This window comes from Dromaius novaehollandiae, chromosome 2 (genome assembly GCF_036370855.1).
Source record: "Dromaius novaehollandiae isolate bDroNov1 chromosome 2, bDroNov1.hap1, whole genome shotgun sequence".
NCBI classification, from domain to species: Eukaryota; Metazoa; Chordata; class Aves; order Casuariiformes; family Dromaiidae; genus Dromaius; species Dromaius novaehollandiae.
In genome coordinates, this window is record NC_088099.1 from 140,502,274 (window position 1) to 140,529,173 (window position 26,900).

General features: G+C 38.8%; 2 protein-coding genes across 2 annotated transcripts in view; one reads left to right on the forward strand and one right to left on the reverse strand.

Moving 5' to 3' along the window:
- Positions 1 to 3,787: 3,787 nt before the first annotated feature.
- RNF125 (ring finger protein 125) lies at positions 3,788 to 17,861 on the reverse strand. The gene is made up of 5 exons (XM_026119583.2): positions 17,713 to 17,861; positions 11,720 to 11,873; positions 9,546 to 9,640; positions 8,003 to 8,093; positions 3,788 to 4,574 (listed from the first exon to the last, which is right to left on the reverse strand). Exons 1-5 carry the CDS (start codon positions 17,820 to 17,822, stop codon positions 4,482 to 4,484), a joined length of 543 nt encoding a protein of 180 aa, XP_025975368.2. The 5' UTR covers positions 17,823 to 17,861; the 3' UTR covers positions 3,788 to 4,481.
- Positions 17,862 to 17,979: 118 nt separating this feature from the next.
- Positions 17,980 to 26,900, forward strand: part of TRAPPC8 (trafficking protein particle complex subunit 8) — a 69,643-nt gene continuing 60,722 nt past the window's right edge. Inside the window, exon 1 of the mRNA XM_026119582.2 lies at positions 17,980 to 18,112. The gene's annotated coding sequence lies outside the window, so the exon portion shown is untranslated. The remainder of the gene's footprint in view (positions 18,113 to 26,900) is intronic.

A 26,900-nucleotide genomic window follows, 5' to 3' on the forward strand; every position in this document is an offset into this window, starting at 1 on the left:
CTTCTGCACAAATAGTAAAATAAGCCATTTCTGGACACTTCTTAATGACAAACTAGTTGTTCAGACTTTAATGCACTAACAAAATCATTAAACAAGTTTAAGCCAAATCATAACAGTCAGGAGCTTCAATTATTAACTAGGTGAATATTTTTCAGCTACCCTTTGTAGCACTACTAAATTTAGGACTTTATGTCAGGAAGCTCTTACAGGTGTTAAATGTTCAACACCAGGTATGGCATGGTATATCGATGAAACTGGATTTTGCTAATATCTCTGCCTGAGAAAAGCTGACGCCTACGCAAAAGAACAAAGTATGTTTGTGCACTTCGCTCTCCCCTGTGGAAATGCTGGTGGAAACGCGCATGGCGTAGCCATGTATCTGTGCTAGCGGCATCAGCTGCCGAAAAAGGTTCAGATGATTTAAGGGAAGATGTGCCCGTGTAGCTTGCCACAACCTACTCAGGAATGCATCTGACATGTCGCTGTGGTGATCTGGATGTCACCCAGCATAAGCACCTCATCCCTTCAGCTCCGAGCAAGCCTGACAAACAGGGTGATTTACTGAGCGATTTACTTTCTGTGATGTATGTAGGCTCCATGTATGGAGCACTTTCCATACATACCTGTCCGCTGCCTATGTCAAAAATGTTTTTTTCTGGGTCAAAGACTTAATTTCTTAGGGTAAGAGAAAAATAAATTGCATTTACATATACATGGGTTTTGGGAAGGTTAGTTTAGTAGTTTTCAGAAAGTCATTTTTTGTAAATTGACTAATCCTAGCAGTAATTTTAGGTGTAGTTTTAGCAAAACTCCTAGCAGTAATTCAGCAGTATTCCTGTCCATGTGCTTTTTTCCAGGAGGAGGGATTATGATCCTATTATTATAGTGGTATAATTATGTCATTGATTTTCTCTGAGTAGAGAAGACTTTGGACCCGTTAAGTACCTCTAGCACTGACCTCCCTTGAATGTGGCAACCTCCCTTTAGTCAGCAGACTAAAAATAAACGCTGGTAATACTTTAAAAAGAAACAGATTTGTAGAGGTTATATTTGCACAGATTACATTAATTCATAGCAGTTATTTTAATTCATACTAAATCTGAGATTCAGGATTAGTCCTGGTCTCTCACACAAATCAAAGATGTGGAGCAAGGGCTGAGGAGAAATGGACCGTTCACCTTCAGTTTCCCTATCTCCTTGGGACAGCAGCTGGCCATACCCCTTGTAGATGTTCAGAGATCACTAGCTAGGGGGAGTCCCTCTCTCTAGTCTGAGATTAGGTTTTTAGGTAGGAGAGAGAGCACAAAACACTAAGCCCTGTGATTCACTTATGCCTAACAACCTCTAGCATTTCAAAACTGTTTAGGCTTCAGAGTCAGAGCTGTTCTTGCACCTGTCAGTGATGAGCAGCAAGATGCAGGTGAAGGATTTGGCTGTGTTTCCTTATTCAGGATCTGTGCCCATTACTATTAGCTCAGCTATGCTAAAAAATGGTAATATCTCCCATGCAGCTGGTTTTTATCCTTAAAAAAAGCAGAGACCTAACTAAAGTCAATGATTGCACTAAATACCTTCTTTCTAGACCATGTGAAGGCAAAATTTGAGTCCCTTTATGTACTGGGACATCTGAAATAATGAGTAGAAGCACCTCTGAGGTAATGGGTGCAGTGAGAGAGTTAAGTCACCTGTGCTGGGACATTTACTGCCTGTGCTTCATGCCAGGAGAAAGTCCAGTGCAAAAGGGCAGGGCTGGCTGGGCAGGACACCCACGGGAGAGGCCAGCTCTGGGTATTTCACGCATTGCAAACGCATTCCCTCACAGCTGGAGCTGTGCTAGCTAACGGGGGCATCGCTCCCCTCGTCACTGCTCTTCGGAGAGGCTGCGAAGGGTTAGCTGAGCTGTTCACGTGGATGCTCAGCAGGGGCTGGGCTTGCAAAGAACTACTGTTTGCACTGATTAACTTTGCTCTTGTCTCAAATGAAGTAGGAAGCTGAGCCTGTAGATATGAGGGGTAATGAACAGCAGCTGGTGACGGTGGAAGTACAGCCAGTCACCTAATTCCTCCTTGAGTAAATGGCCTGCTGCTGTTCTTGCTCTGTTCAGAACATTTTTTGTGCATTTTGTGTGTCAATTATGACTATATATGCCTCAGCTGTACAGCTAATTTTGGTATGTCCTATCTATGCTGTCTGCAAATTACATTAAAAGGAAGAATTACAGAAGCCTCCACTGGGACACTATAAAACCTCCCTCTCTCACTCATTAGAAGGGAGGGCGCATGGCCTTCACCTGCAGTGCGGTGAGGGCTGGCATACGTGCATTTCCTACTCTTTTCAGTCATCTTGTGTGACTTCAGGCAAGCATGGCTTTATTTCTCAGTTTCCCAGTCTGTAAATAGGGAGCAGTTTTTAATCATTATATAGGGTTGTTATGAAGTTTAATTAATTACTATAGGTAAAGAGGGCTAGGTGCTCTGAAGGCAAGTGTTAAACAAAGGCTGAGATTTATTACTAAAAGAACACGATAGGTCCATTTGAACTTTGTTCAGAAGACTGCAGTATTTATTGATTAGTAGCTTTTGGCAGGGGGAAGAAATTGTGCTGATGACCTCAAGGAAGTAAACTACAGGAAGATATGTGTGAAGGCCTATTCATGCTGTTGCGTGAACGTTATTGTAAATCTTGATCCTTTAATAAAGCTATGACCTTGAAGTTGACAACTAGTATGCCATGGAGCAATATATAGCATGGTATCAGCCTTGTAAATCCTGCATAGTTTTTGCCATGGAGATAGACAACATGTAAAAAGAAATCGGGCTGCTGAAATTTATTAAACACATTTATTTGAAGGAAAGCATTTTAAATCAGACTTTTTAGATGAAGTCAATGGTCCTACCAACTTTTTGTTCCTCATGATAAAACACATTTGCAAAATGCAATCTCAGCAATGAAAACTTGTAGAATTACTCATAAAATTTGGCGGTTTGCTGGTGGCAGCTGCTACTGAAAAGGCACACTTCAGATAGCCTGTATACAACTATTCTTTTGGTTGCTTATTTGGCAACAATGATCCTCTTACAAGAATAGTGTGTCTCCTTGTCAGTATGGGAGTGGTGGGTAGCTGGGGTTCTGTGGGAGCTGTCAGAGATTTAGGAGGGTGTAAGAGGAAGGACTATGAGAAAGCTGTGTAACTGCACAGACTAGAAGGTGCCACATGCAAGGGGAAGACTGTCCTTTGCTTTTGCTCATTGTATTTGTATCACTACCTACAGACAACATTTGCAGCCACAGATTAAACAGAAAAGAACATTCCTGAGGCAGTAACTTACTAAGAAATACATACAAAAAATTCTCAATAAATTTTGAATGTGCAGGGAGCCATAAGCCCAACTATTTATATACCAATCTATTTGGCCCCTTGACTTCTGACAGAACAGAATTTTTTTAGTTACTCTTAAAATGAAATGTTCCCACAAGTTCCACACTTTGGACCAGCTCTGCCCATCTTTCTAATTGAGTTTTCATTTTCATCCAAGGACAGATGTTAACGAGGAAGGAGAGGGAACTTCCCAGGCACATGAAACATTGAATCTTTCTGTCTCCCAAACAGAAGACTTTCCAATTTCAAAAGGAACTACTCCAGACCTAAAGTCCCCCAGACATTTCCTTGTTAACATACTACCAATAAGCTACTTTAATCAGTGTACATGTTTCTATGCAAGAATGTGAATTTTAATTTCTTACAGATCAACTGCATCTTTAAAAAATACTATGTTAAAACTGTACATATACAAAAAACTTCATAGTTTTCTTACAAAAATTAGATAAAATTTGTTAACTTACATGGTAAGAGAATACAGGTTAGTTAAACGACCCTGTCAACCTCCTCAACAGGTTTTCTTAATAATTATTTACTCACTCCTTGCTTTTTTTCCAAGATGGCTTTTACTTACCAATTGCTAAGTGTGACCCTCATCTTGCAAACACTGTAAATGAAATATATGCACGTTCCTATGGGGTTAGTAATACGTTATTGATACTGTTTCATTTTTTTGTTGTTGTTGTTCCAATTTGTTTGGTGCTGTAGAATCAGAAAAACTGTTGCTTGTCATCTGTCTCTAGCGTTGCACTGGCATCAGTATTTTGAGACTGGCCCAGATTGTAGCTGAAAACAAACAAGAGGGCTGCCGTAAAAGCCAGTGTATCCATATACTGGACAGAGTAAGCTCAAGCAAACAATGACGATTCCATTGGAGGTGGAGAAAATGACAATATTTCTGTTTTTCCTTATTCTTTAAAACATTTTTGGACTAAAAAATTGAAATTTAATTAAAAATAATTAAGAAAAAACAAAACAATGCTTAAGAAAAAACATTTCTAGATGTAAGCGGGTTGCTGACACCCCATTAATTACAAAAAGCTAGACTTTACTCTCCATGGTTAACCACAGAACATCATCTTCCATTCTTCCCCAGTACTTGTTACGTGCTGTTTGGATGATTTACATTCACATATTCTAAGAATGGCCTGTCTAGAACTGTTTCAATAAGAACTTCTTCAACAATGTTTATGTCCTGAAAGAAAAAAGATATTTTATTGAATATCAAGATACCAATTAATGTGTTAATAGATATATTTTTGACTGCTTAGTCTAAAATTCAACAAAATACTGGTTTCAGTGAGTTTACATCCATGTGTAAAGTTTAGTATTTGTTATAGTATTTGTTAATCTTTGCCTAGCTTTCTACTCCTTAGCGTTAACTGCAATGTAAAGGAAGAGAAATTTATTTAAAATAAGTAAAGGAGATCATCAAATGCAGACAAATAGATGAACTGATTATGCAAAACCCAACAATTCTAATGCTATTTATTAAAGAGTCCAATTCTGGTGATGCATGTTATACTATTACATATATAAATAAATACTCAGGCTATACTTTATGAAGATAAATGTGGGTGCTCTCATTAAAATGTGATCTACATATGTCTATTTCTGTTACATGCATGAACTATGGGTCAGAATCATAAAGATGATTCTTTACTGCCCCTTCCCCCACTTGAACATCATTTTCTTTAGTCCTTTTGTCCCGTTAAAAAAAAAAAAGTGCATCTTTATTTGGGATCTTGTCTGGGTAGGCCTCCAACAAATATAGGGGAGCATTAACTAATGCTCTTGAGAAACTCCAATAGCATGCTAATACTTGCGAGGCATTTTCCAAGTTACCGTCCAGTAAGGTAACAAACAGGTTCAGCACTTTTCAGGATTCAAGTAAAGCTGTATTGTCTTAAGTTCTTACAGAAAAAAAATGGGCTGTTTAAACAACTTTCGCTTGAAGTACATGGCTTTTTCATTAGATAGTAACAGAACTGAGGACAGATTCCATATGCTGGCTCCTCTGAGTACTAGACTGCTGTTTCCATAAACATCTGCTATGCTTCATGGCCTACTCATTTTTTTTTAATGATTCCTTGATCGTAAAAGAGGTGGAGGAGAATACACATAAAGAAATCAAGTCAGTAGCTTGCAAATACCGTTACTCTTCATAATAGAATGTTCCTAGTTGAAGATGCCTTATAAAATTTCTGCTGCAATAGCTTGGGTCCCTCGGTCCCTCCTAAGTGTTAAATGACAAATTGGACAATACTATAAAGGGAAGGAGGTAAATATTGAGTTTTTATCTTGGCGTTCTTGCAGAAGAAAATATTGTGTGTTTAAAAAACAGAAATGTGAAATAAGTGGAGCCATTATGGTCAAATGGCATACTCTGAGCAACATGAATACTGTTAGGCAAAATGTACTTTCAGTCCAGCTGTCAATAATGCTAATCTCAGCTGTGTAGTTTGTGTTTGCAGACATCCCAGAGACTGTCAATTTATGCACACCGCACAGTTAACTCATTCACTTCTACTAGCTAACAAGAGAATAACCATGCCAAAGCTTTTGTTAAGTTCCCAAGCAGTCTTTGGATGATAGACTGCTTCAGGAAAACACACAGAATTTCTCTGGTTATCGATGACAAATTCATTCATCTGTGCACCTAAAACAAAAGTGCCCTAATGCCCTTTATCAGAAGAAAATCTGAATTACTTTCTATCAGTGGATTCTCTGTAGTATAAATAAAAGTTGCAACTGCTGTAACATTTATTTCTTCAAGCAATACCACGAAAACACTATGTGCATACTAAAAAGACGATTACTGTGAAATATACCATGTGTGAATATACTTGTGTATAATACAATCAGCCTTATGACCCACTATGATAATGAACATGATACAATACACCAATTACTCCTCTGCCTTTCTTAGAGCTAACAGCCTGATCCATTTATTTTAGCATTTATTCTAATGTTTGAAATAAGAGGTTGAAACAACTGGCCAGAATCACTTTATAACCTCAAACAAATTCACAGAAACAGGATCAAACATACCAAAACTTAAAATATACCCCAAAGGGATTTCAGAATTAAAGGGAAGGGTCAGTGTGTTGCAGAGGACAACGACGTGTTCCTCACAGCAGTTCCCACTGTTTGCTTTGTGTTAATGGCGTAGTGTCTGTACTTTACATACCAACTAGAGGTAGATTTAGCACATGTATTTAGAGCAGCATGAGTTGGGGATCACTTTTTCAGTTCCCTGCTTATGATTTTTTTTACATTATTTATGGGCAAACATAGTTCTGACTATTGGTTTTGCATTAGGTTTCAAAGAAATGTGCAATGAAAAGACCATAAGGCTGTATATATACAACTCTGGAGTTAATAAAGGAGTATTTTCTAAGTTTTAAGGCTTAATTCTGCTCCACAGCTATACAGTACAATCATTGATGAATTTGTTCTAAGTGGGAAAAATAAGAGAGTATAGTCTGATAGGTGTAATACAAATTATTGACAATTATTTCCATTGACAAAGTTAATGCAGAGTCCAATTTAAAAATACACAATTTTCAAAATATTATTTGTTAAAGTATTAACTATGATAAAGGTGAACACAATATACACTTATGAGCAATTGTTTTCTTTATTTTACTCAAAACTCTGACTACAAGCTAACTCATTAATTTGAACATGGTTAAAGTGATGAAAAGCTAAGCTGCAATGTAAGAGAAAATGGAGTGGGTTCCCCCCATCCCACCCACTGAAATAGATGGAAGCATTGGCTGATTTGTGTACAAGCCATTCAGTTGTAACCTCTCAAAGTTCTCTTGTGTGGCACATTAGAACTTGAATATAAAGTGCCTGAGCAAATAATAATTAGGGGAGTAAACTATACCTGCTGAAGTTCTGGTCTACACATTATAGGACTCAATGCTACTAATTGGTTTGCACAGTAAGTTCGTAAATAAAGTAAAGTAAATAAAGTAATAAAGTTAAAAGTAAATTGGTTTGCACCTCTCAGCCTACCTGGGGGTTCAGAATTAAGCTGTTTAGTGAAGTTATCTTAACTTAAAAAGAAAAAAAAAATCCCCCCAAACCCTGCAGAAGACTCCTGTATATGCCACATAAGCATTTCTCCAATTGTAACCCAAAACCACAGATTAGAATAGACAGAGAATGCTGCACATGAAGCTGCGTTAGGTCAGTAGAGAGAAACGGTACATATGCAGATAAAAAGCAGGCAAGTCACTGAACCTAGTAAGGCTGATTTTCTTTGCCTACTGGAAAAGCAAGCCATAGTCTAAGGGGCCAAACTTAACACTTTTTTGAAGGATAAGTAACCATTTGCTGTATCAATTGAAAGATTTCTTAATGCCATTTTCTAGTGCTCCTACCACTGCTCACAATGATAGGAGTGTTAATACGTATTACGTACACAGTCACTTGTCTGAGACAGAAGGGCAGAGAGAATGAATATAGGTATGGTTTTCCTCCACTGCCAAAGCCAATTAAGCAATCAATGTATTTTCTGTTTGCCTATTATCTTTTATCAGTAATGCCTGTAATTAAATAGACTTAATCAGTTTAACAGGTGACTTTAGTAAAATATATACTTATGCACATTACCACTGCTGTCCTTTCTGATCTGTGGTAGGTGAGACAATGGTCCATTAGATCATCCTCATCTACTTCGCACTGGCAAAAAGGACAAGAATATCTGGGAATAAGATGTAATATATTGTTAATAGCTGCAAATGTAAATGTAGTATTTTTAATACTACAAATAATAAATTAATATTTAGATTTCTTTGGCCAGATGTCACTACAAACTTCTTTAACCACAGCTAAAACATAGCATGGGTTTATGGCATGTACCTAGGCATGATGTATGCCGAAGTTCAACCTTGCTAATGTACACTTTGAACACTGTAACAAAACTGTATGTGTCAGGATACTTATGCAGCAAAGCATTAACATAACCATGACTGCAGAATGGAATGGGTAAAATATTGAACACTACAGCTAAAGATGTTTGATAAAAATCATCAATTTAATCTCTGCGATACACTTGGAGCCTGAGACCAAACCACCAACTCTCTGGAGCCCTCACTGAGTATTGACACTTCTTTGCAGAGGATTGCTACTTAGTTATCAGTACTGAGTATGGTCTTGTCACCTGGTGGAAGCAATGCTTTCACATTAGTGCAGTTTTCAAATATGGGTGCATAAAAGGTCTAGTCTTTCTGAGCATCAGAAGAAGAGCTGAGAAGTAGATGAGTCTTCTTAGCAAACAACCTGAACTATATGTCATTTTAGGAAATCAAATAGCAAAAAATATAGGGTCTTTAAATCATATAAATCATTTGCATTAAAGACATTTTAATAATGATATCAAAAATTGTTCCTAATCTTTAATGGACAAAACTAAAGTCCACTGAACTTCAAGAACTCAGTCATTTTAGAATGGTCTAAATTCATTGATGCCTAATCGACTGATTTAGCAGGTCCTACCCTAAAAGAGAATGAAAAGGGACAAAGAATTTTGACCTTCTGACATACATATAAACATAAGAAAAGCTTATTCCCTGTCTTCTTTAGGGAATGCCACCAATTTATCACTATTTCCCTGCTAACACGAGTTCTACCTGAAAACTATTTATGAAGAACAAATCACTACAAGATAGCCAATTACATTATTATTAGTCTTATTCCATTCTGGAAATGGCCAATATTTTCAAAGAGTTTTATTTGAAAGCAAATATCCTTTCCCCCTCACCACCTAAGAAAAATAGCAAAAAGCTGCTACTTATATTTTGTATTTTAACTTGTCAAAATACTGTTGTATCTACAAAATTGGCCATATGGACCTAGAGTCTATCAAAAAAATGTAAAAAATGCAATCAAAATATATTACTTTATACTCATACTTAAAAAACCTTATCAGTGACCGTTTTAAGTCATATTTGAATACAATGATTAAAAATATTAGAAGTGGATTCATGTTGTGTTCTATGAAATGGAAACATGTTCCAATTAAAAAAAAAAAAAAAGAGAGAAGATATTAGAGAATTTGTGAATGAATCAGAGCATTTTTTTCCAGACTGACTTTACTACTTTGTGATAACAAACTCTAAAGTATGTTCACAATGTCATCATCACTGAGGTCTACCTTGTTACTGCATCTCCAGGCTCCTGTAGAGGTCCATATTTTTTTAGATATTCTTCACAAGTTCTTAAATGAGCTCTCATTTCACTCAGACATACCTAGGCAATGAGAAGAAGCAATTTGTTATGTTTTATACCATGACACACATAATTCATACATCACTCAATGTTTTCTAGTTCAAAGCCTTACTACAACATCATGGCTAAACCTAGGGAAAAGCTCATGAATACATGATTCCTTCTTTTAACTGGCCCAATTCCTCAAGCATTATGTTACTGGCTTAGTGTTGCTCTCATATACTTTATAATAATAACAGTCATCTTATGAGAGTAAAGTGAATTAGAGTGAAGTAATTCGTTTGTGGTGATTTTGTACGTTCCTTGGACTGGTCCTTCATATTTTGCAATGACATTTTGAAGTCAGTACAGAAACACTACTAGCTTGGGCAGGGAGGGGAAACCCTCCCAGGTAACAACTTGCTCTGTCTTAATGGTGCAAATCCAGACCAACTCCAGTAAAAATGAAAGTTTGCCAACTTGAAGGCCAAATTCTGATCTCAATGAGGCCAACAGCAAAACCTCCATTCATTATGTGTAAGATTTGTGTTTTATATAGATGGTGCTACTAGCTATCCTATTTCCTCTAATTCACAACCTTTTTATAAAAAAAATCTTATTAAGCACAATCATGAGGTGCTTTCTATGAAGGGAAACAATATGAAGTGACATGAAATCACCATGCTGAGGTATTAAAAACAGAAATAGTGCAAAGGTATTTGTATTACTTATAGATCATTTCATATTTTTAACCTTCAAACACTGTGATTTGCCCTGATGAATCTTGTCGAAGAAATTTAAAATAACCATGCCCTAGATGTCTGCTCTATCCCTCTATCACCAGTGATCTCCTGACATCAGATACAGCAGAATGAAATGTGCTCATGCCTCAATCACTTAATTGCAAGTTCCACTGTCCAAGTGGAAACTGCAAAAGAAATTAGGTTTATATTAACCCAGCAAACCTTGAATTGATGCCACTGAGACACCACAGCAGCATTTGCCAGGGGTAGTCTGCCAAATATCAGAAACAACATACAAAGATATCCTGATGCTATAAGGCGTTAAACGCACTCTCCTTCTCAATACATATTCAACATATCTTAGTGGTCTCATCGACAGTTTTACACACAAAATACAGCCAATACTTCTACAGCCATAAGAAAGATTATAAACCACTGCAAATATCCATCCTCATTGTTGCAATCTGCTACTGAATATCAAAAAGCCATGCTCAAACTCTACTAAGTATTGAGAAGCCCAGCTAAGCCATATGTAGCTCAGTAATTTTTAACAAAACTTTTAAATGTATTGCATTTTTGCAAAACCCAATTTTAAAAATAATGAAGTAAAACTCAATATTTAACTACCGCCAATATCAAGGTGTTACACTTCATGCATTTCACTGTTAGCTTTAGGCAAAGCTTTACCAGATATAAAACGCATGGCAAAAAGTTAAATAACTCATAACATTAACAACATATAAACATTCTTGCTACATTTCTCCTGTGTGCTGTAATTCCCCATAATCCTGCAAATAGCAGTCTTTCTGACGTTCACACCTTTACTTGCTGTTTTACATTTTTTTAGTATTTTCACACTGCCGCTGATGGACAAGAAAGTTTTAAGGGAATTTTGCAGTTAGCAAGACAAAGGAAACGATAAAAACCATAGATAGATCTAGTCACAGAAAAAAAACAAGAGACACACAAATGTAAACTGTATGATCTCTTTCCACTAAACAACATATGAATAAAAATATGAGGGGAGAGGAAGACTGAAGAGTGTTCATTGTAACTGCGAGGCAATTCTGTGCCTACAGAAAGAGATATAAAAAGTAAATATTCACAACCACCCCTGAAAATATTTGTTTTTATATAAATTTTCAAGTAAACATGTATGAATTAAATCTCAGTTAACTGTCTTCCCTATCCACATGTGCCCTGCCCCACAAAGTCCTGTGTACCTTTCAAGAAGAATTGCAAAGTCTCTTCTTCTATCACCTTGCTGCTGAGTTTCTCTATTTAGACATGCCCTTAAAAAGGGATCTTAATGCTGTCAGCTTTTGTGCATGAATAAGTCTCAGGAATTAGTTAGTAATTAATGTTCAAGGTTGCAAACCTGTGTTTCACATTCTGTGCAATTTTGGTATATTATCTTCATCTTCTTGGCAATATCAGTAGCTGGAATTCCTTCAGAAGACAGGTAAGCCCGGCAATAAGGGCATGTCCATGCATTATTCTTTAAACTTGTAGAAATACAGGAGTGACAGAATCTACACATAGAGAAAAAGCAAAACAAATGTGATAAGCCCCTGCAAAACATGCTTCAAATAAGGCAATGCACATAAAAAAAAGAATCAAAATTTTGCACCTCATAATGACATCACTGGCATAACACTGCAGAATACTTGTTCCTACCACAATTGTCTGTCACTTAATAGCTATTCTTTGATTGTATCAAATGTCAGAATTTCTTTGGATGATATGACAGTAAAAAAATGACATACTAGTGAATGCTCCTTTTATCTGTATGCTTTATACACCAGAGATAAAAGCTGCTCCCAACAGGGGCTGCTAGCCTGGAGCTGGACCCTCTGTTGTTTGTTTAGCTGTACTGGTCAACATGAAGGGGAATGAATGATACTGTCATGGTGCTGATCAATTTACTTATGTGGTAAATCCCTCAGTAAAATTTTTAATCTTCAATTCTTCTTTATGGATAAATCTTTAGACTTGGTAATGAATATCTGGGATTGCATCTTCAATATAAAACCACGTACTACTGAAGAGCAAAATATTTGGCTTCAAAGCAAAATGTGGTTTTACTTTATATTTGATGTTGCCTATGGGATTAAATTATGATACAATTTACTCTACATGGGAAGGCATATGGGGCAGTAGGAATATAATGCAGAACCTGGAAATGAGAAAGTGGTTTGGGTAGTTGGTGTGGATACTTCCCCTAAAATGTCAGCCCCACCAGAAAGGCAAACAGCATTACGAACTACGAAGACAAGGAACACAGAACGAAACAAGGAACATCACCAATATATAAATCCTTGGCACGCAGAGATAACATACGTAAGGCAATTCTGATCTCCCCTCCTCCAAAGATGCATACAGTAGAATCAGAAAAGGTAGAGAGATGCATCAGAAATAAAGAACTTCTGAAGAGCAAATAGGAAGCAGATGGTAACCTGAAACTGGAATCAGAGGTACATTAAATCAGGAATAGCACCAAAGCAGATGAATAGGGAAAGGTTGCGCACTGTTACTCTAACTCAGCTAGATGGCACCAATGCCCCCAGTGGCTGCATTGAGAAAGGCTCTCATGCTATCCATGAGCTAATTCCTAACTAATATTCCTGGCAGAGCCTGAGGACAGGACAGAGGAGAAGCTAGTGCACTGGGGACATCACCTTCATGTGTTAGCCGGGCACACCACCATTTTCTACAAACGTGCAGAGGAGGAAGTTAGCAGCAGGAAGCATAGATACATCCACAGAGACCTGGGTGCAACTAGACAGATACTCCTCCGCCCTGCCCCAAAATCTAAGTGCAGAGCTCCAGAGGATGCCGGTGAAGGGGACGCACCCCCTTACAGCAGGTATCTCCAGCCAGGCTGGTGTTGCAATCCACGTGGTTTCAGGGGTATCTTTACAATCTATTAATATGAATTGGATGTAGAGGTATCATGTTACAAGGTTACTGAAAGACTTAAAAAGCCCTAAAGATACATTGTTTAAAGTTTCCAGGTATTGTTCCTGCAGTCCCTACTTGTGTTAAATAGAGTACTGAAAAAGGCAGGCAAATTGAGCTAATTCCTGGTATCACTGAAATCTATGCAGTTCTTACTACTCATTTCAGAGCAAAAATGGGGAACCTGTTCCCCATGGGCTAGATAAAGCCTGCAGTGTATGATTTCAAAACCTGCCATAACAGTAGGGATAATTTCATTTTTTGTTCTTTGTGGATGTCACAAATATGCACATTGATATACAGCTTACTATAAGCCTTCCTGAGCCCACAATTAGAATACTCCACACCATTCCTAGGAAGGAAAAGAATTTGATTTGTTAAGGTTAATGAATTTCTCAAATATGTGAAGAAATCAGGACTCTGGGAATTACCTTCTGAAGTTTTTAGCAGCAGCAGCCATATAGTAAATGTTGTTTCAGCCAATTTTGTGGACACACCTGATAAATGGCAAGTCTATCAGAGACTATCTCCAAGATGTTATGAAGCATGCTGAGATATTTTGTTTTCTTTAAAGTTGCTGTAGCAAAAACTGTATAAATGTTGCCTGTATTTTCCTCAAATCTCCCCGCCCTGTAAAATATGTTCTAGGAACCCAAAAAAGCAGAATGCGGAAACATATCTGGCATGCTACATGACAGTGTGCAACACAGTTTGTTCAAATACAGCTTTTCAGTCTTTACTTCACTAAACAAAGGCTCTCAGTTCCAGATAACTATCTCAGTCAATGTTCAGTTCAAACAAATAAACACGTTTAATGTATTTTTAAAATTAGGAGATTACACGGCCATGTGTTAGGCCACATAAAATTATCTAGTTGGTCAGATGATGTTCAGTGATCCAAGGGGACATTCGAGCAGGAAGACTGATACAATAAAATATATAGCTGTTGTCCAAAGAGGGAAAAACCTTCAGATCTACTAGTTGTAATACTATCAAATGTTACAGCTTTACTAGTAGAGTGGGATCTGCAAAGCCCCTGCCACGTGAAAGAGCAAGCAATTACAAGAAATTGATAACTATGACTTCTTTCCAATTGCCCTGTGGTTAAAGTAACGGTTTGCAAACATATAAAGCCCCACCAGAAGAGCAAAAATAATTATGTTTGGAAGTAATTGCAGATAAATTCAGTAATGTATATTTTGTTCTTTTCTGAGTACATAAGGCATAAGTGGTTCTCTGATCTAGCTCTCACATGGCTTGGACCAGACAAAGGAACACCTACCTCTGGGAATGTTTTAGCCACTTCGGTACTCTAGTTTTAGCTATAAAAGCAGATTGGATTAGCACTTACTGCAGCTGCTTTGAAAGCTTTTTGTCAGTTAGGAATATGACAGATGAGCCCTGATGAATCTTCCTGTAGAGATTTAAAACATTACTGCCTTTCGCTATCCAAGCACAAGTGCAGAGCCTCAGTGCTAATGGGATGGAAGAGAGCCTTTTTTTGCATTAAATTACAGCTCCACTTCAAGTCAAATGATAGGGATCTGAAGGGTCTCAGGTAGGGTCACAGCCTGGAGCTGCAAGAAAGGACAGAAGAAAGGATGCACGCTGCCTGCCAGCTGCTCTGGCTTGGCAGAGCTAGCTGTAACTGCAACCAGCAGTGAGCACATTGCCCATGTTGCACGAGTGCGAGGACAGCAGAGACATGTAAATGGTGAGGCGGCAAAAGTCCTTAAACCTCTACGGTAAATCTGTACTTGTGCCCTTGTGCTAAATGTCACAGCTCTGCAGCAGAATCAGCAGGAGCAAGCTTATGTCCACAAATCCAGCCACATGAATGCAAAATTTAGCTTAAATAAACCACTGACTTTGCACTGAAACAGATGAGGAGCAGGGACATGTTCTGTTTTGCCAGCTCTGCTCGGAGATTTAAATGCAGCAGCTTCTAGCAGGGGGGACACATGAAACCATAAATCACTGCAGTTGTTTGCCAGTCGCTCAAACCAGCTAATGCTGGTGTATCTAGCTGTGCCAATTTGGGCCGCTGCCACTCCTGTTTCCCTGAGCTGCCCCTTGCTGGAGGTTACCTCTTTACTTCTGCCTCCTCTCCCAGACCTCCAGATCAGCAGGGGGGATCACATGCTTGTCTCTCAGCTATGCTCAGTTTGGCATTTTAGTGCAAATCCACCTCCTTCACCAGTTTAAGCTAAAACACTAACCTTTGCACCAGAGCTCCCAAGTCACAAGCCCACACTCCCCATCTGCCAGCTCTGCTGTGCAGATGGCAGCTCCAGCAGAGGAGCAGAGTTGGAAGCTGGGGCACAAACGTCTTAAACCACTGTAAAACAACTTGCCAAAGCTTGTCTGCCAGCGCACTTAGCAACCACATTTCTAACATACTAAACAGCCTGTGATCAATCTATAGTAGGGTTCCAAACGCAATCTCTTCTTTGGCTGTCCTGGGAGCCTTCCTCAAATAGCCTCATGGAGTCATCCAAAACGCAATCAAGTCGTAAGTTAGTCAGAAGGTGGTATTTTGCAGTTACTTCATGCAAGTATGAATGATTACACAAAGTGCAAAGAGAGTACAGCCAAGACCCAAAATGCTCTCTGTCCAAGGATAAACTCTAAATTGTTATACATGATTTGCCCACAGGCAGGTTTTAACTTAGATTATTCCTGTACTTTAGACAGAGTTGAAAAGGTTTCATTGTTTCCCTGACAAACAGAACAGTCTTCTCTAAATACTCTGAACACAGTTCACACATGCTTTCTGAGAGCTTTCTCCTTTCCATGACACAAAATAAAAACTCAGATTACCCTTTGCCAGTTTGTTTGCTCTCACCTTAAAATCATCAGTAGCAGAAAAAAGAAAAAAAATGTGATATAAGGATATAAGAATGGATGAATACTTCCACCCATGCATTATATACAAATAATCTACTACTATTTGTCAGTGATTTGTTTTTATTGACTACAAAAACAATTTGAAAGTTAACATCAAAAAACCCTCCACCTTTAACTCAATCAGCTTTATTTGCTCAGGGCATACCTAAAGAGGTAAATAAACACCTCAAAACAGTTCAGGTGGAAGAAATAAAGGCCAGGCATCTCAGGATATTGTCCCTGGACACTGCTAGGCCCTATTTTTCCCTTTTCATAGTGCCTCCAAACAATTCACTGAAAATCTCTCGGTCGAGGCTGTACATACGCCTCTCAAGTCCAACTAGAGCTGATACACTAGTTCTTGAAGATAGTGAAAGTTCTGTGTAATTCAACAAGAAATCAACATTTTCAGACGTATTAAACAGCTGCATTTTAGACACACTTATGTGGATATTACACAGATCAGGAGCACAGTATTTTCCATGAACTGCGACCTGGAATAAATAACGAAAACAAGCCTCCTCAGATGAGCAGCGGAGAAGGCACCGCTTCTTAGCTGGATTTCTGTACAGAAGGAAATCTGCAAAGTTGTTTATAATTTCGGAGACCAACAAGTGTCCTTCAGGAAACTGAAAAGCAGCACAGAAACCACACTAACATACCCTTTATCCTCTTTTTTCACAGAATTATTCCTAAACATCTGTGTAAGCCATATTTTTGGCTGCCGTTAACCCCAAAGGGGATGGCCACACTGGGATAGATCACTAGCGGATACTTCACATTTGTTCTTGTGCTTTGCACCTGCATCGTTACTCTGTGCTGATTGCAAAGGGGCTCTTCATCCCCTGGTTGTGTCCGCACCAGGCTTGGATTAGGGGAATACCCAAGCTACAGCTCAAACTACACTTGTGATGACAATAACCTCTAGACCTGCTCATCTGGAATTTGAACCAAGAGAACACATGCGCTCTAGAGTAACTGTTTTTACTGATTTTATAGCTGGCGCAGAATAACTAGCATTTTCCTAAAGCAGCTGTCCTGAAATTTCAAATATCCCTTTAGCTGGGATGAATCCTGACTTATTTCTAGGTACTTAACAGAAGTAGAGTGCAGGTGCCACAACTTCTCTTTACACTCGGTAGAGAAAGAAACACAGCTCACACAAGATAACTCAGACCCGAAGCAGGCTGACCCTCTGCAGCTGCTCCCCTGTGCCCGCTGAGTACAGAGGAAGCTTACGACAAGCGCTAACAGCGTTGCTGCTTTGTGCTTACGTATTTCTAGGTTATTTATGATAACAGATTACCCCATTTGAACGAGGAAATTTTTTTTAGTTAATTCGAAGTGGACCCCCCCCCCCATACACACACACACTTCTGCCTCGGGAGCTCACATGCTAACAGCACAGCCCTTCCCGGTCGGGGAAGCCCTGGCCATGGGCACCCCAAACTCCTCCCGCCCCCCGGCCACCTCCGGGCCACGCCGCCCCTACCCCCCCGCCGGGCGCAGCCCCCGCGCCGCACTCACACGTGGCCGCAGCGCGTCCGCACGGGGCGGTGCAGCACCTCCAGGCACACGGCGCACTCAAACGAGGCGGCCGCCGCCCGGCCCGCGCCGCCGCCCAGCGCCGAGCCCATGGCGCCAGCGCCCAGCCCGCGGCACCGACACCGGCGCCGGCGCCGTCGGGAGCCCCGCGCCCGCCCCGCCCCGCCCCGCCCCGCCGCCGCGGGAGGCGCCGCCCGGCCCGGCCCGGCCCGGCCGCCTTGGCGCGGGGCTTGGGAGAGCGACCCCGAGGGCGGGGAACACAGCTGCAAATAACGGGGAAGCCTCGGAGGGAAGCGTCACTCTTCCCGACGGAGCTCTGCCCCAGGGCGTGTGGCGGCAGGGATGCTGTGGACAGGGTGCTGCCTTCTGAAGTACCGACGCGGTAGGTGCGATCCTGAATTTCTCGAGAGCGTAACAAGCAGCAAAATGAACTAAACCCGATGTATCTGGATGAAACAAACCACAGACCTGCGAAATGCTAGTATTTTTTAAGTAAATTAGATTGCTTGCAGTGATATTGCTCTAACTACCAGGTCATCTCCTGTGCAGATGTAACTCACAAGCGGTTAAGATGGTGGCAGGCAGTGGCAGCTCATCTCTGCTGGTTTCTGAAGCTGATAGTTTGGTCAGCAATTGCTTTTTAAAATACATTTCCACAACCGTTACAGACACTGTTTTCTCGGAAGCAGACGCTGGTGGCCCAGATTCAGCGCTGCCAGCACACAAGGAGTGTAAATAACTCCCTTCGCTTCTCTTCCATCCTATTCCAACACCAAGTATCACAGGGTTAACGCTACAAATGCACCTATAAAGGACATGGATATAAATATGCAAAAAGCCCTTCCCAGCAATTTGGAGATTCTTCAGTTTCCAAAAGAGTCCTAAGATTGGCCATGAATGATCTCCTCATCCAGCTAACTCTGTGCCACAACAGCAGCTGCAATATCTTGGCTCCTGGTGGCAAAACCAGAATTCTGTGGTCCTCTTGTGGCAAATCCCACTGTAAACTCTGGAAATGTCCCAGTGGAGAAGCTCTCATTGTGTGGCTTTTTGGCAGGTTTCCTGCACATCCTAAACTCACCAGTAAAGGCTTTAAAAGAGTGAGATTATGATATGTAAAGGAAATTGTGAATTTCTGCTCTTAGAAGAATGTCCAAGGAATTTGGTGCTGTTTCTGAATCTTCAAACTTTTCAGTATCTTTAGTGTGTTTCTTATTTTAGCTGGAAGAAATTTTACCCATTTTACATGTGTAATTCTTGTTTCAATATGCCAGAACTATTGACGCCTTACCAAAGATAGCTTTTATCCAAAATGTTCATCAGAGAGCATAATAACAAAAGAGCTATTAAAAATTAAAATAATGTGTTCACCGTTCTGAGAAAAAAATTACCTGCTTCTCTGAGATATTCACGAACTGAACTTTCAACATGTTATTCTGATGATTGTTTTTACTTCTCTAATTTTCCATTAACTATTGTTGGATAAAGAAAAACCAGAAAACTTTTGACAGAAGAAGATAGTATAGGTTAAAAAGAAACAAAAATGAGAACAAACTGATCCTCTAATGTTTTAAAAGAGATCTCTAACAGCTGAATCTTTAAAAGTCAGAAAAATACAGGAAACAGAAAGACACCTTAAACAATTACTATCTGATTAGTTTCTGTATGCTCACTTTTTTTGGTAATCTTTTAAAATCTATTGTTGTTCTGCAAGTGACTAGTTATTTAGTTTCTGACTGTTTATGATCACAGTATCATTAGGTTTGTAGGAACTGTGAACAGTAGATAAATATTTATGTGTTTTTCACTAATTAACAGTCATTAATATCATAAAAGGAGACAACCTTTGTGTGAAAAGTTCAATACATTTATTATGTGAGAATTTATAAATTTTTTTTTTCAAGATTGACTCTTCTGCTTTATTACTCATTTAAAGAAGGTGGGAGAGCTGTCAAAGAAAACATAGAAAGATGTGATGCCTAAAAATGATAAACAGGGACAGCAGATATTTGGGAAAAATCCAGTGATCTCTTGCTCTGTGTACTGATAAAGTACAGAGATTTTCTGCTTTTCTTGTGTTTAGCCTCTTATTTTTTCATCCAGTCCTCTGATGATAGGTGCTTCAGGAATGTCTGTGGCAAATAACACTGGGCAAGGGAAGACATAAGGCATGCCCTTGAGTTGGCTATTGCTAGACAAGGGGCGTCATCCCACACTTCACAAACGTGGATTAATTCCAGTGGAAGCTAAGGAGCCCAAGGAGCGCTGAGCTGTTGAAACAAAGCTGTGCTTATTCTTGCCACGTCCCCTCGCCCGTGCCTCTCGCTGGGCAGGGACCTCCCCTGCCCACTGCGGCAACGACAGCGGGAGGAATTTGGGAGAGCCCAGGAAGGATCATGCCAGGAGTGAACGCACACGACATCGTGCCGTGGGTTGATTGCAACTGTCAGAGCAACTGTTGGGTTCCTCCTGCCTGCTGCGAACAAAAGTAACAGCAGATTCCTTTTCAGTGCCCCCAGATAACGTGAACATCTGAAGAACAAAGGCAGCATTCTCAGTTACTCTACTAGCCAAAAAAGCACTGCAAACTTATTGATAAAACTTTCCTAATGGGTATAAATGCCTTGAAGTCTGTCCAGATTTTTCTCATTTGGCTAAAACTTACACCTGCTATGTCAGATACAATTGGAACCTATTTCAAATATTTTTATGTAGTGCATTTTTATTATAAAGAATTATTATTCTTTCTTAACTATGAGGAAATTTGAATATAGTATCACAAAGACTAATATGTATTCATCTCAGTATATGTGTGTATTTTCCAGTACCCAATGTATTTTCTTTAACTTAATATTTTTACAGATTCAAAATCAAGTATGACCCACTTCTGAGTAAGAAATAAAAATGGAAATGCAGTAGACTTGGCAGCTCCGAAGCATCTGCAGGCTTAGTATTTTTCAGTTTGCGTCTAGCCTGCAGTAAATCTAGTCATCTCCTGTCAAAGTGATTTTCTTGGAAATTTCCATCACAGATTTGTTTTTGGAGGAAGATATCACCATTTTCTGGGCTCATACTCTATAGTGATGATCATCTCTGCTGAACATTTAAACATAAACAGCTTTTGTAGTCATGTTAGTAACTTGCCAAATCAAATAGCAATATTTCCTGTGCACTTACTATTTGCTAATGTTACCCTACTGATGAATAATAAAAGCAAATGTAAGAAGAATTATATTTCATTTTTGGTAAAAACAACAAAAAAGCATGCATTTTTATAGGAACTGCAGCAAAATATATCCTAGCATACTTGAGATCTGGTAAGTCAAAATCAAGCCAACGTTTTTGTCTTTGTCAGTTACTATTTTTCTTTAGCATCTGCTAAAGCGCAAGGAAAATTGTATTCCCATGCGGCTGGCTGTTTATACCTGTGTTACATTTGGTGTCACTTGGGTAAGATTTAGATCTCAGTTATACCCACTCAAATTCAATTTCAATCATTGCATTAATAATATAATGTGATAAAATGTCATTAGCCACTGTAGGGTAATTAAGTACAAAGGCTATGCAAGAAAATCAGTGACTAAAACTAGTTTTTGTGGTAAATCACACTTATGCTCAATTACAATCTGACTTAATGTAAATATGAATACTGTATGGAAAACATTACTCATGAAGGATAAAAGCAAAATGCTTTTTAAAAAAAGCATAAAAAAGCAAAAAAGCACGTAAGTGCCTGTCACTATCTTGTGGAAATAAAAACGGCATTGTTGTAGTTGATTTATGTAGAATGGAAGTCTCGCATAGACAGCGGTAAAACTGCATTAGAGTTTTTTTGAATGATCAATAATCATTTTCCAGTACAAAGTATGTTGCATTTGCATCGACCTGACTGTGACGGGTAAAGTTGGAATGATAGCTGGACTGGAAGCCTCTGGTTGCCTGAAGACCACTGGTCACAACCAGTTATATCAATTAAGGGCAGACAGAGTACAGGCTCAACCAATATCTTATACATATGCACGGATTTATGGTCGACTAGGGTATTCAGGTATGTCTATGTATTTCTTTTTAGGTACACATATACAAATGCATTGTCTACATGTGCTTGATTAGGTTCCTAGGGTGCAGAAAAACTGAGAATGTATGAGAGGAGAAACTTAAAAAATACTAATAAAAAACAGGGTGTGTATCAGAAGACCGTTAGATGACAAGTGTTCCACAGTATTTTAAATGTTAAACAATTTTATTAAACACCCTTTCTGGAAAAGGAAGGAAAGATACTAGTTAGAAGTAGATAGCAATCATAACATAAATATAGTAATAAAAATTAGCAAGCAAAGCCAAAGAAAATTCAAGGCTAGTAAAACTAGGGACAATAGAAGGAATTTTAAACTATAAACAAAAGAAAATAAAACAGTATTTAAGGCTAAGTGCTTGGTAGATAGAAGAATGCTAACGATGCAAAGAAGAAGTGCTCAACAGTTAGTTATGGTATTTGATAAGGAGCAGAATGATGTATTTATATCTGATCAAGATAACGGATAATTTGCCAGTCCATAATGACAGGTGGATATTAAACCACATTTATTAGGAATGAATATTTTAAAAGAGAAGGCAGAGATAACTTTCACCCAGGAACACTAAAAGAGTTGGCTGAGAAGTTTTCTGTCTTAGTGATAATTATTGTTAATAATTCTGAGCATACCGTGGAAATCCTCCAAAAAGTGGACTCAAACAACAAGGCTGATCTAGTTATATGGTGGTTGGTCTGACATCATCAATAAGAAAATTAAGATTCAATTAAAAGATTAAGTTCAGTGACTAAAAATATATTAATGCTCATTAACATGGTTTTAGAAATAGGTCTTGGCAAGCTGAATTCAGTTTGTTCGCTGATGAACTTACAAATATAATTGATACTGGTAATTGTGCAAAAGTAGACTTTTGTAAAGTATTTAACTCAGTACCTCATAGCCTTCAAACTAAAATAAATAAGCTTTATATAATATTAATAGGCACATGGGAAATAAGAAATGCTAAATGACAGATCTTTCAAAGTAGTATCATTAAGTAAAACCATACATACTTGATCTTGGGTAATATTTTTATGAATAATTTGGAAACAAGTATAAAATCATCAAGTGACTACATCTGCAGATGCCCAAGCTCTGATGAAATGGTAAGTCATGAGGACAAGACGTCATACAATGTGATTTGGATTCTGCGATAAATTGGACCCATTCAAAGAAAATGCATTCTAATATAGTCAAGTACAAGCTCATACATCTAGGCATAATAATAATAAAAAAATCATACTATACTTCCAGAACAGTAACTAGTGACAGAAAAGAGATGAGCAGCAGGGTGGGCAAACAGCCTGTACTTCCCTGGTAGCACTGCTATCAGTGCAGGGGCATGAATTCTAATGGGATAACAAGTAGTGAAAGCTGAAAATGAGGTTATTTATTGAGTTAGAGTCACTGCTCAAATAGCAGGAAAAGTGAAGGAACTTCTGTGCAACTCACCTAAAACAATTTTTTTTCTTAATTGAGAGAAGGAATTAAACCCTTTGGCATAGCTGTTGTCTATCTGAGTGCTGTGCACTTTCTACACAATTTTGAAAGAAATAGCTGCATTACACCACTGCTCAAGTAGGGCAGAGTTAGGGATCTATTGATTCATATCAGACAGTTTTTTGTACTCAGAAATAAAAATTTGATACATATCAATTCCTTATGTTCTAACCTTGAGAGCTTTGAGCATCATTAAACAAAGTATCTTGAAAAGTCACAAAACTTTAAGGGGATTCTTATCTCTGAAGTGCCAGCGATACTTGTTCATGAGTTTTTAGTCTGGTGCCCTAAGGAAGGTAGAACAAAATAATCAATCATATTCTCTGTGCACATACAGATCTGCACATTCTCCCTAATTCCCCTCAGGCCTCACTGCCAGGGCCCATCCCACCCCACTGTGAGGGAGCAGGGCAGGTGGGACACCCCCACACCCCCAGCCCTGGGCATCGGGCACCACTGTGGGGATAGAGATGGGATAGGTGGTCACCTGCAGGTCAGGCTTGGCAGGGCGCGTGGCCATGGCAGAGCTGGAGACCAGCAAAAGATTAAATGCAGTAGTTTGGAATTTCCAGTAATGTGGAATTAAGACATTTAAGACAGAATTTACCATCCCAGTGCTCCTGCTGAGATGCTCCTTATCTTTGGAAGCACTTGAATTCAGATGGCATTTCCCTATTCAACTTCATAACTTCCGAGGCATATACAGATCATCTTTTGGGCATACTCGGAACTGTTCCTGTTCAAGCAGCCTTTCTGACCTCACGTGGAAGGTGGATTTCTTTCTTTTCCAGAAAATATGATTTAGTCCAGGCAGAATACTGAGCTCAGTGCAGAAGTAACTGGATTCAATTTTATGGCTTGTATTGAGCAGTATTTCAGATTAGATGATTTTATAATATTTTATAATCTACATCTGTGAATAATCAGAACTGATGTGCATAACAGCTAAGTAAACATTATTTTGAATGAAAAATAGGTGTATTTTCTTAGAATAATTAAAGGTGATATTAAGCCAGAATCTGGAAATGGATATCTTTGCATTTTCAGGGACCTCAACTTGAATTTCTTACTCATATACACGAAACTTACTATTAATTGAGACAAAGTATTAGAAACCAGGAAAGCGCAGAGCTAAAGTGACAGCGTCACCCTAGACCATTTCACTGTGTGAAGGTAACTCGATCCCTGAGGAACGGTGAGAAGAATTTGGCACATCATAACAACATAGCATGATGAAACACTACACATTTTTCCCTCTTGGGTCCTTCATGTGGTTTCACAATCACTTCAGTCAAGAAATACCATAATTCAGATAGCCCATGCCCATAAGTAATCTGCACAAAATTGGATTAAGTAAATGGGGATAATAGAAGGGTATCAGATACAGGGAGACTGTTTCAGAACAGAGGCTCTGGAATAAATTTCCCCCTGTATAACCTGTATAATAATCACTGCTGCTGAACCACAGAGCATTTTCCTACCCACAGATAAGCCATGGTTTTACATTTGAAAATAGGTGTTTAAATACAGTAACGGATGTTTGTCGACTGCCCTAAAAAGACCACACTGCACTGCCTTTCCTCCTTGTTCCCCCATCATAATAAAAAATGCTATGATTGTAGAGGATTTCCTCACATCAGTTTCCTGTCATTTATGCAGGGCACAGAGAGGCAAGTATTTCTCACTCTCAAAAGGGAGACACTAGAGAATACACGTAAGCAACACAGTAATGTTTCTGTCTTGAAATGTTAGTTTGAATTTCAGTAAGCTTGCTTACATGATGACCCTTCATCTACTTACCCGATTTTAATTAAACTATTGCATAAGAATGTAATCTCTAACAAGGATATTATTCACTATAGCTTTCTAAAACTTTAATGCCTTGACCTTTATTAGATTGAGTAATAAAATTAAGTAATTGAGTAAGGCCATCTTAAGTAGACAAATACTGCCTGGCGACAGCATGTGTTTCCATGAAGCTGGTCATGTAGAACAAGAGTATAACCTCTAACTCGTAGTGCTTGTACCTTAAGGAAATGTGTAGAGTTTCCCCACAGAAAACCCCTGTGAGTTTAGCTAAAAAGATAAGTCATGTAAGTACAGATATTTTTAATAGCTAGAATTTTAAGAAAACAATTAAAATTCTGTTGTTAATTTCTGAAGTCACTTAGCTTCCACACTTTCATTTTATTCACAGGGAAGAGACAGAGAGGAAAAACAGTACCCGAAATTCATTTATTTTTGGTTATCAGTATGTAGGAAAACAATCACTTTGAAGCCAAATAACTTTAAAAATTTCCTTTGGTATTTTGATTTCTGTCAGTGCTTTTCATCTGCCTCCAGCTCTGACTCTGTCTGTTGCTATGGCTTTCAAGTAGAATCACCTAAATTCCCACCGCGGTCGCCATGGCTTTCCTTTGTGCTTATCCTTCACTTAACCTGAAGCTATTGCTCTGTCCTGTTCTGCTGATTATGATTTGGGTCCAATACTCTCCACTTCTTTGTAACCTAGCAATCCCTGTTTGCTAGTTTAGCTTCCTAGCTGTTTCTATTGCTCTTTCATGCAGTATTGCCCGATCAGTAGCACTCATTGCTTTCCCGATCAATTTGAAGGAGAAAAGACTTGTAACAACTCAATCAGTTAATTTTCTTTCTTCTGTGTGTATATGGGAATGCATGCTTGAGTGAACATTCAATTTTCTGTATACTCACATAACATTTTCTGCTGAAGAAATTTCCCCCGATAAAGGATCAGAAGGTCTGAGTCAGTGGTAAACTGGAGGATCCAGGCAGCATGCTCCATTAAGCTGTGCTGTCGGAAAATGAACTAGAGAGCAAGGAGGCCCCAGAGCCATCAGCAACAGAAGGGAGGAAGCAAGCCACCGCAAAGATTTTTACATCATTTAAAGAGGGTGTATTCACAGACCATACTCAGATTAGGGGCCCAACCCCTCTTTGCCTTCGGTTTCTGCAGTCACCTTGGGTCTGCCTGCATATTACAGGATCTGTAATTCCAAGAGGTGTGTTTGCAAGCCTTTCAATTCTGACAGTCAAAAGAGTCTATATTTCCCCTTCTTTAGACAGTTCCCCATTTTAAAGGAAAGGGCAGTCTTGGCTCATGATCACTTTGGCGAAGTAGTGGCTGAAGATCTAACAGGTAAATGTAGTTTCTGTTTCTCAAGAAATGGCTTTATTAATTTTTTTCACTTTAAGCTTCAACAAAAGTTGAAATTTTGAAATTTCCTACCAACTGGTATTTTTTTTGGGGGGGGGGGGGTCTTGTTTGACGTTAACTGGAATGTTTCATTTCAAAGAAGTTTCTATTTTGAATTGTCAATGTCATGATTTTGGTGTATAATTTACTCTGAGATGTGAAACACCTTTCTGAATTAAATGGCATTATTAAACCTAAATATTGAAACATGTCATTTGGAGATGGTTGAAATGTTTTTACTTTAGTTTGCCTCAGTAGTACACAACACAAGAAGTAGAAGAAAAAGCAATTATATCCTGTGTTCATGGCTTTCAAATTTGGGAGCCAACACTGTCAGACTCATTTAATACATTCCTTTTCCTTCCTCTGTTTCCCTTCTTTCC

Bases quoted from the DNA above. Each gene is read 5' to 3' on its own strand.
- RNF125 (XM_026119583.2), bottom strand. From the start codon at position 17,822: ATGGGCTCGGCGCTGGGCGGCGGCGCGGGCCGGGCGGCGGCCGCCTCG. The intron at 9,641-11,719 runs GTTTGCAACCTT...CTCATTGCCTAG, and splicing joins GCACAGAATGTGAAACACAG to GTATGTCTGAGTGAAATGAG. The intron at 8,094-9,545 runs GTAGACCTCAGT...TCTTATTCCCAG, and splicing joins CCTGGAGATGCAGTAACAAG to ATATTCTTGTCCTTTTTGCC.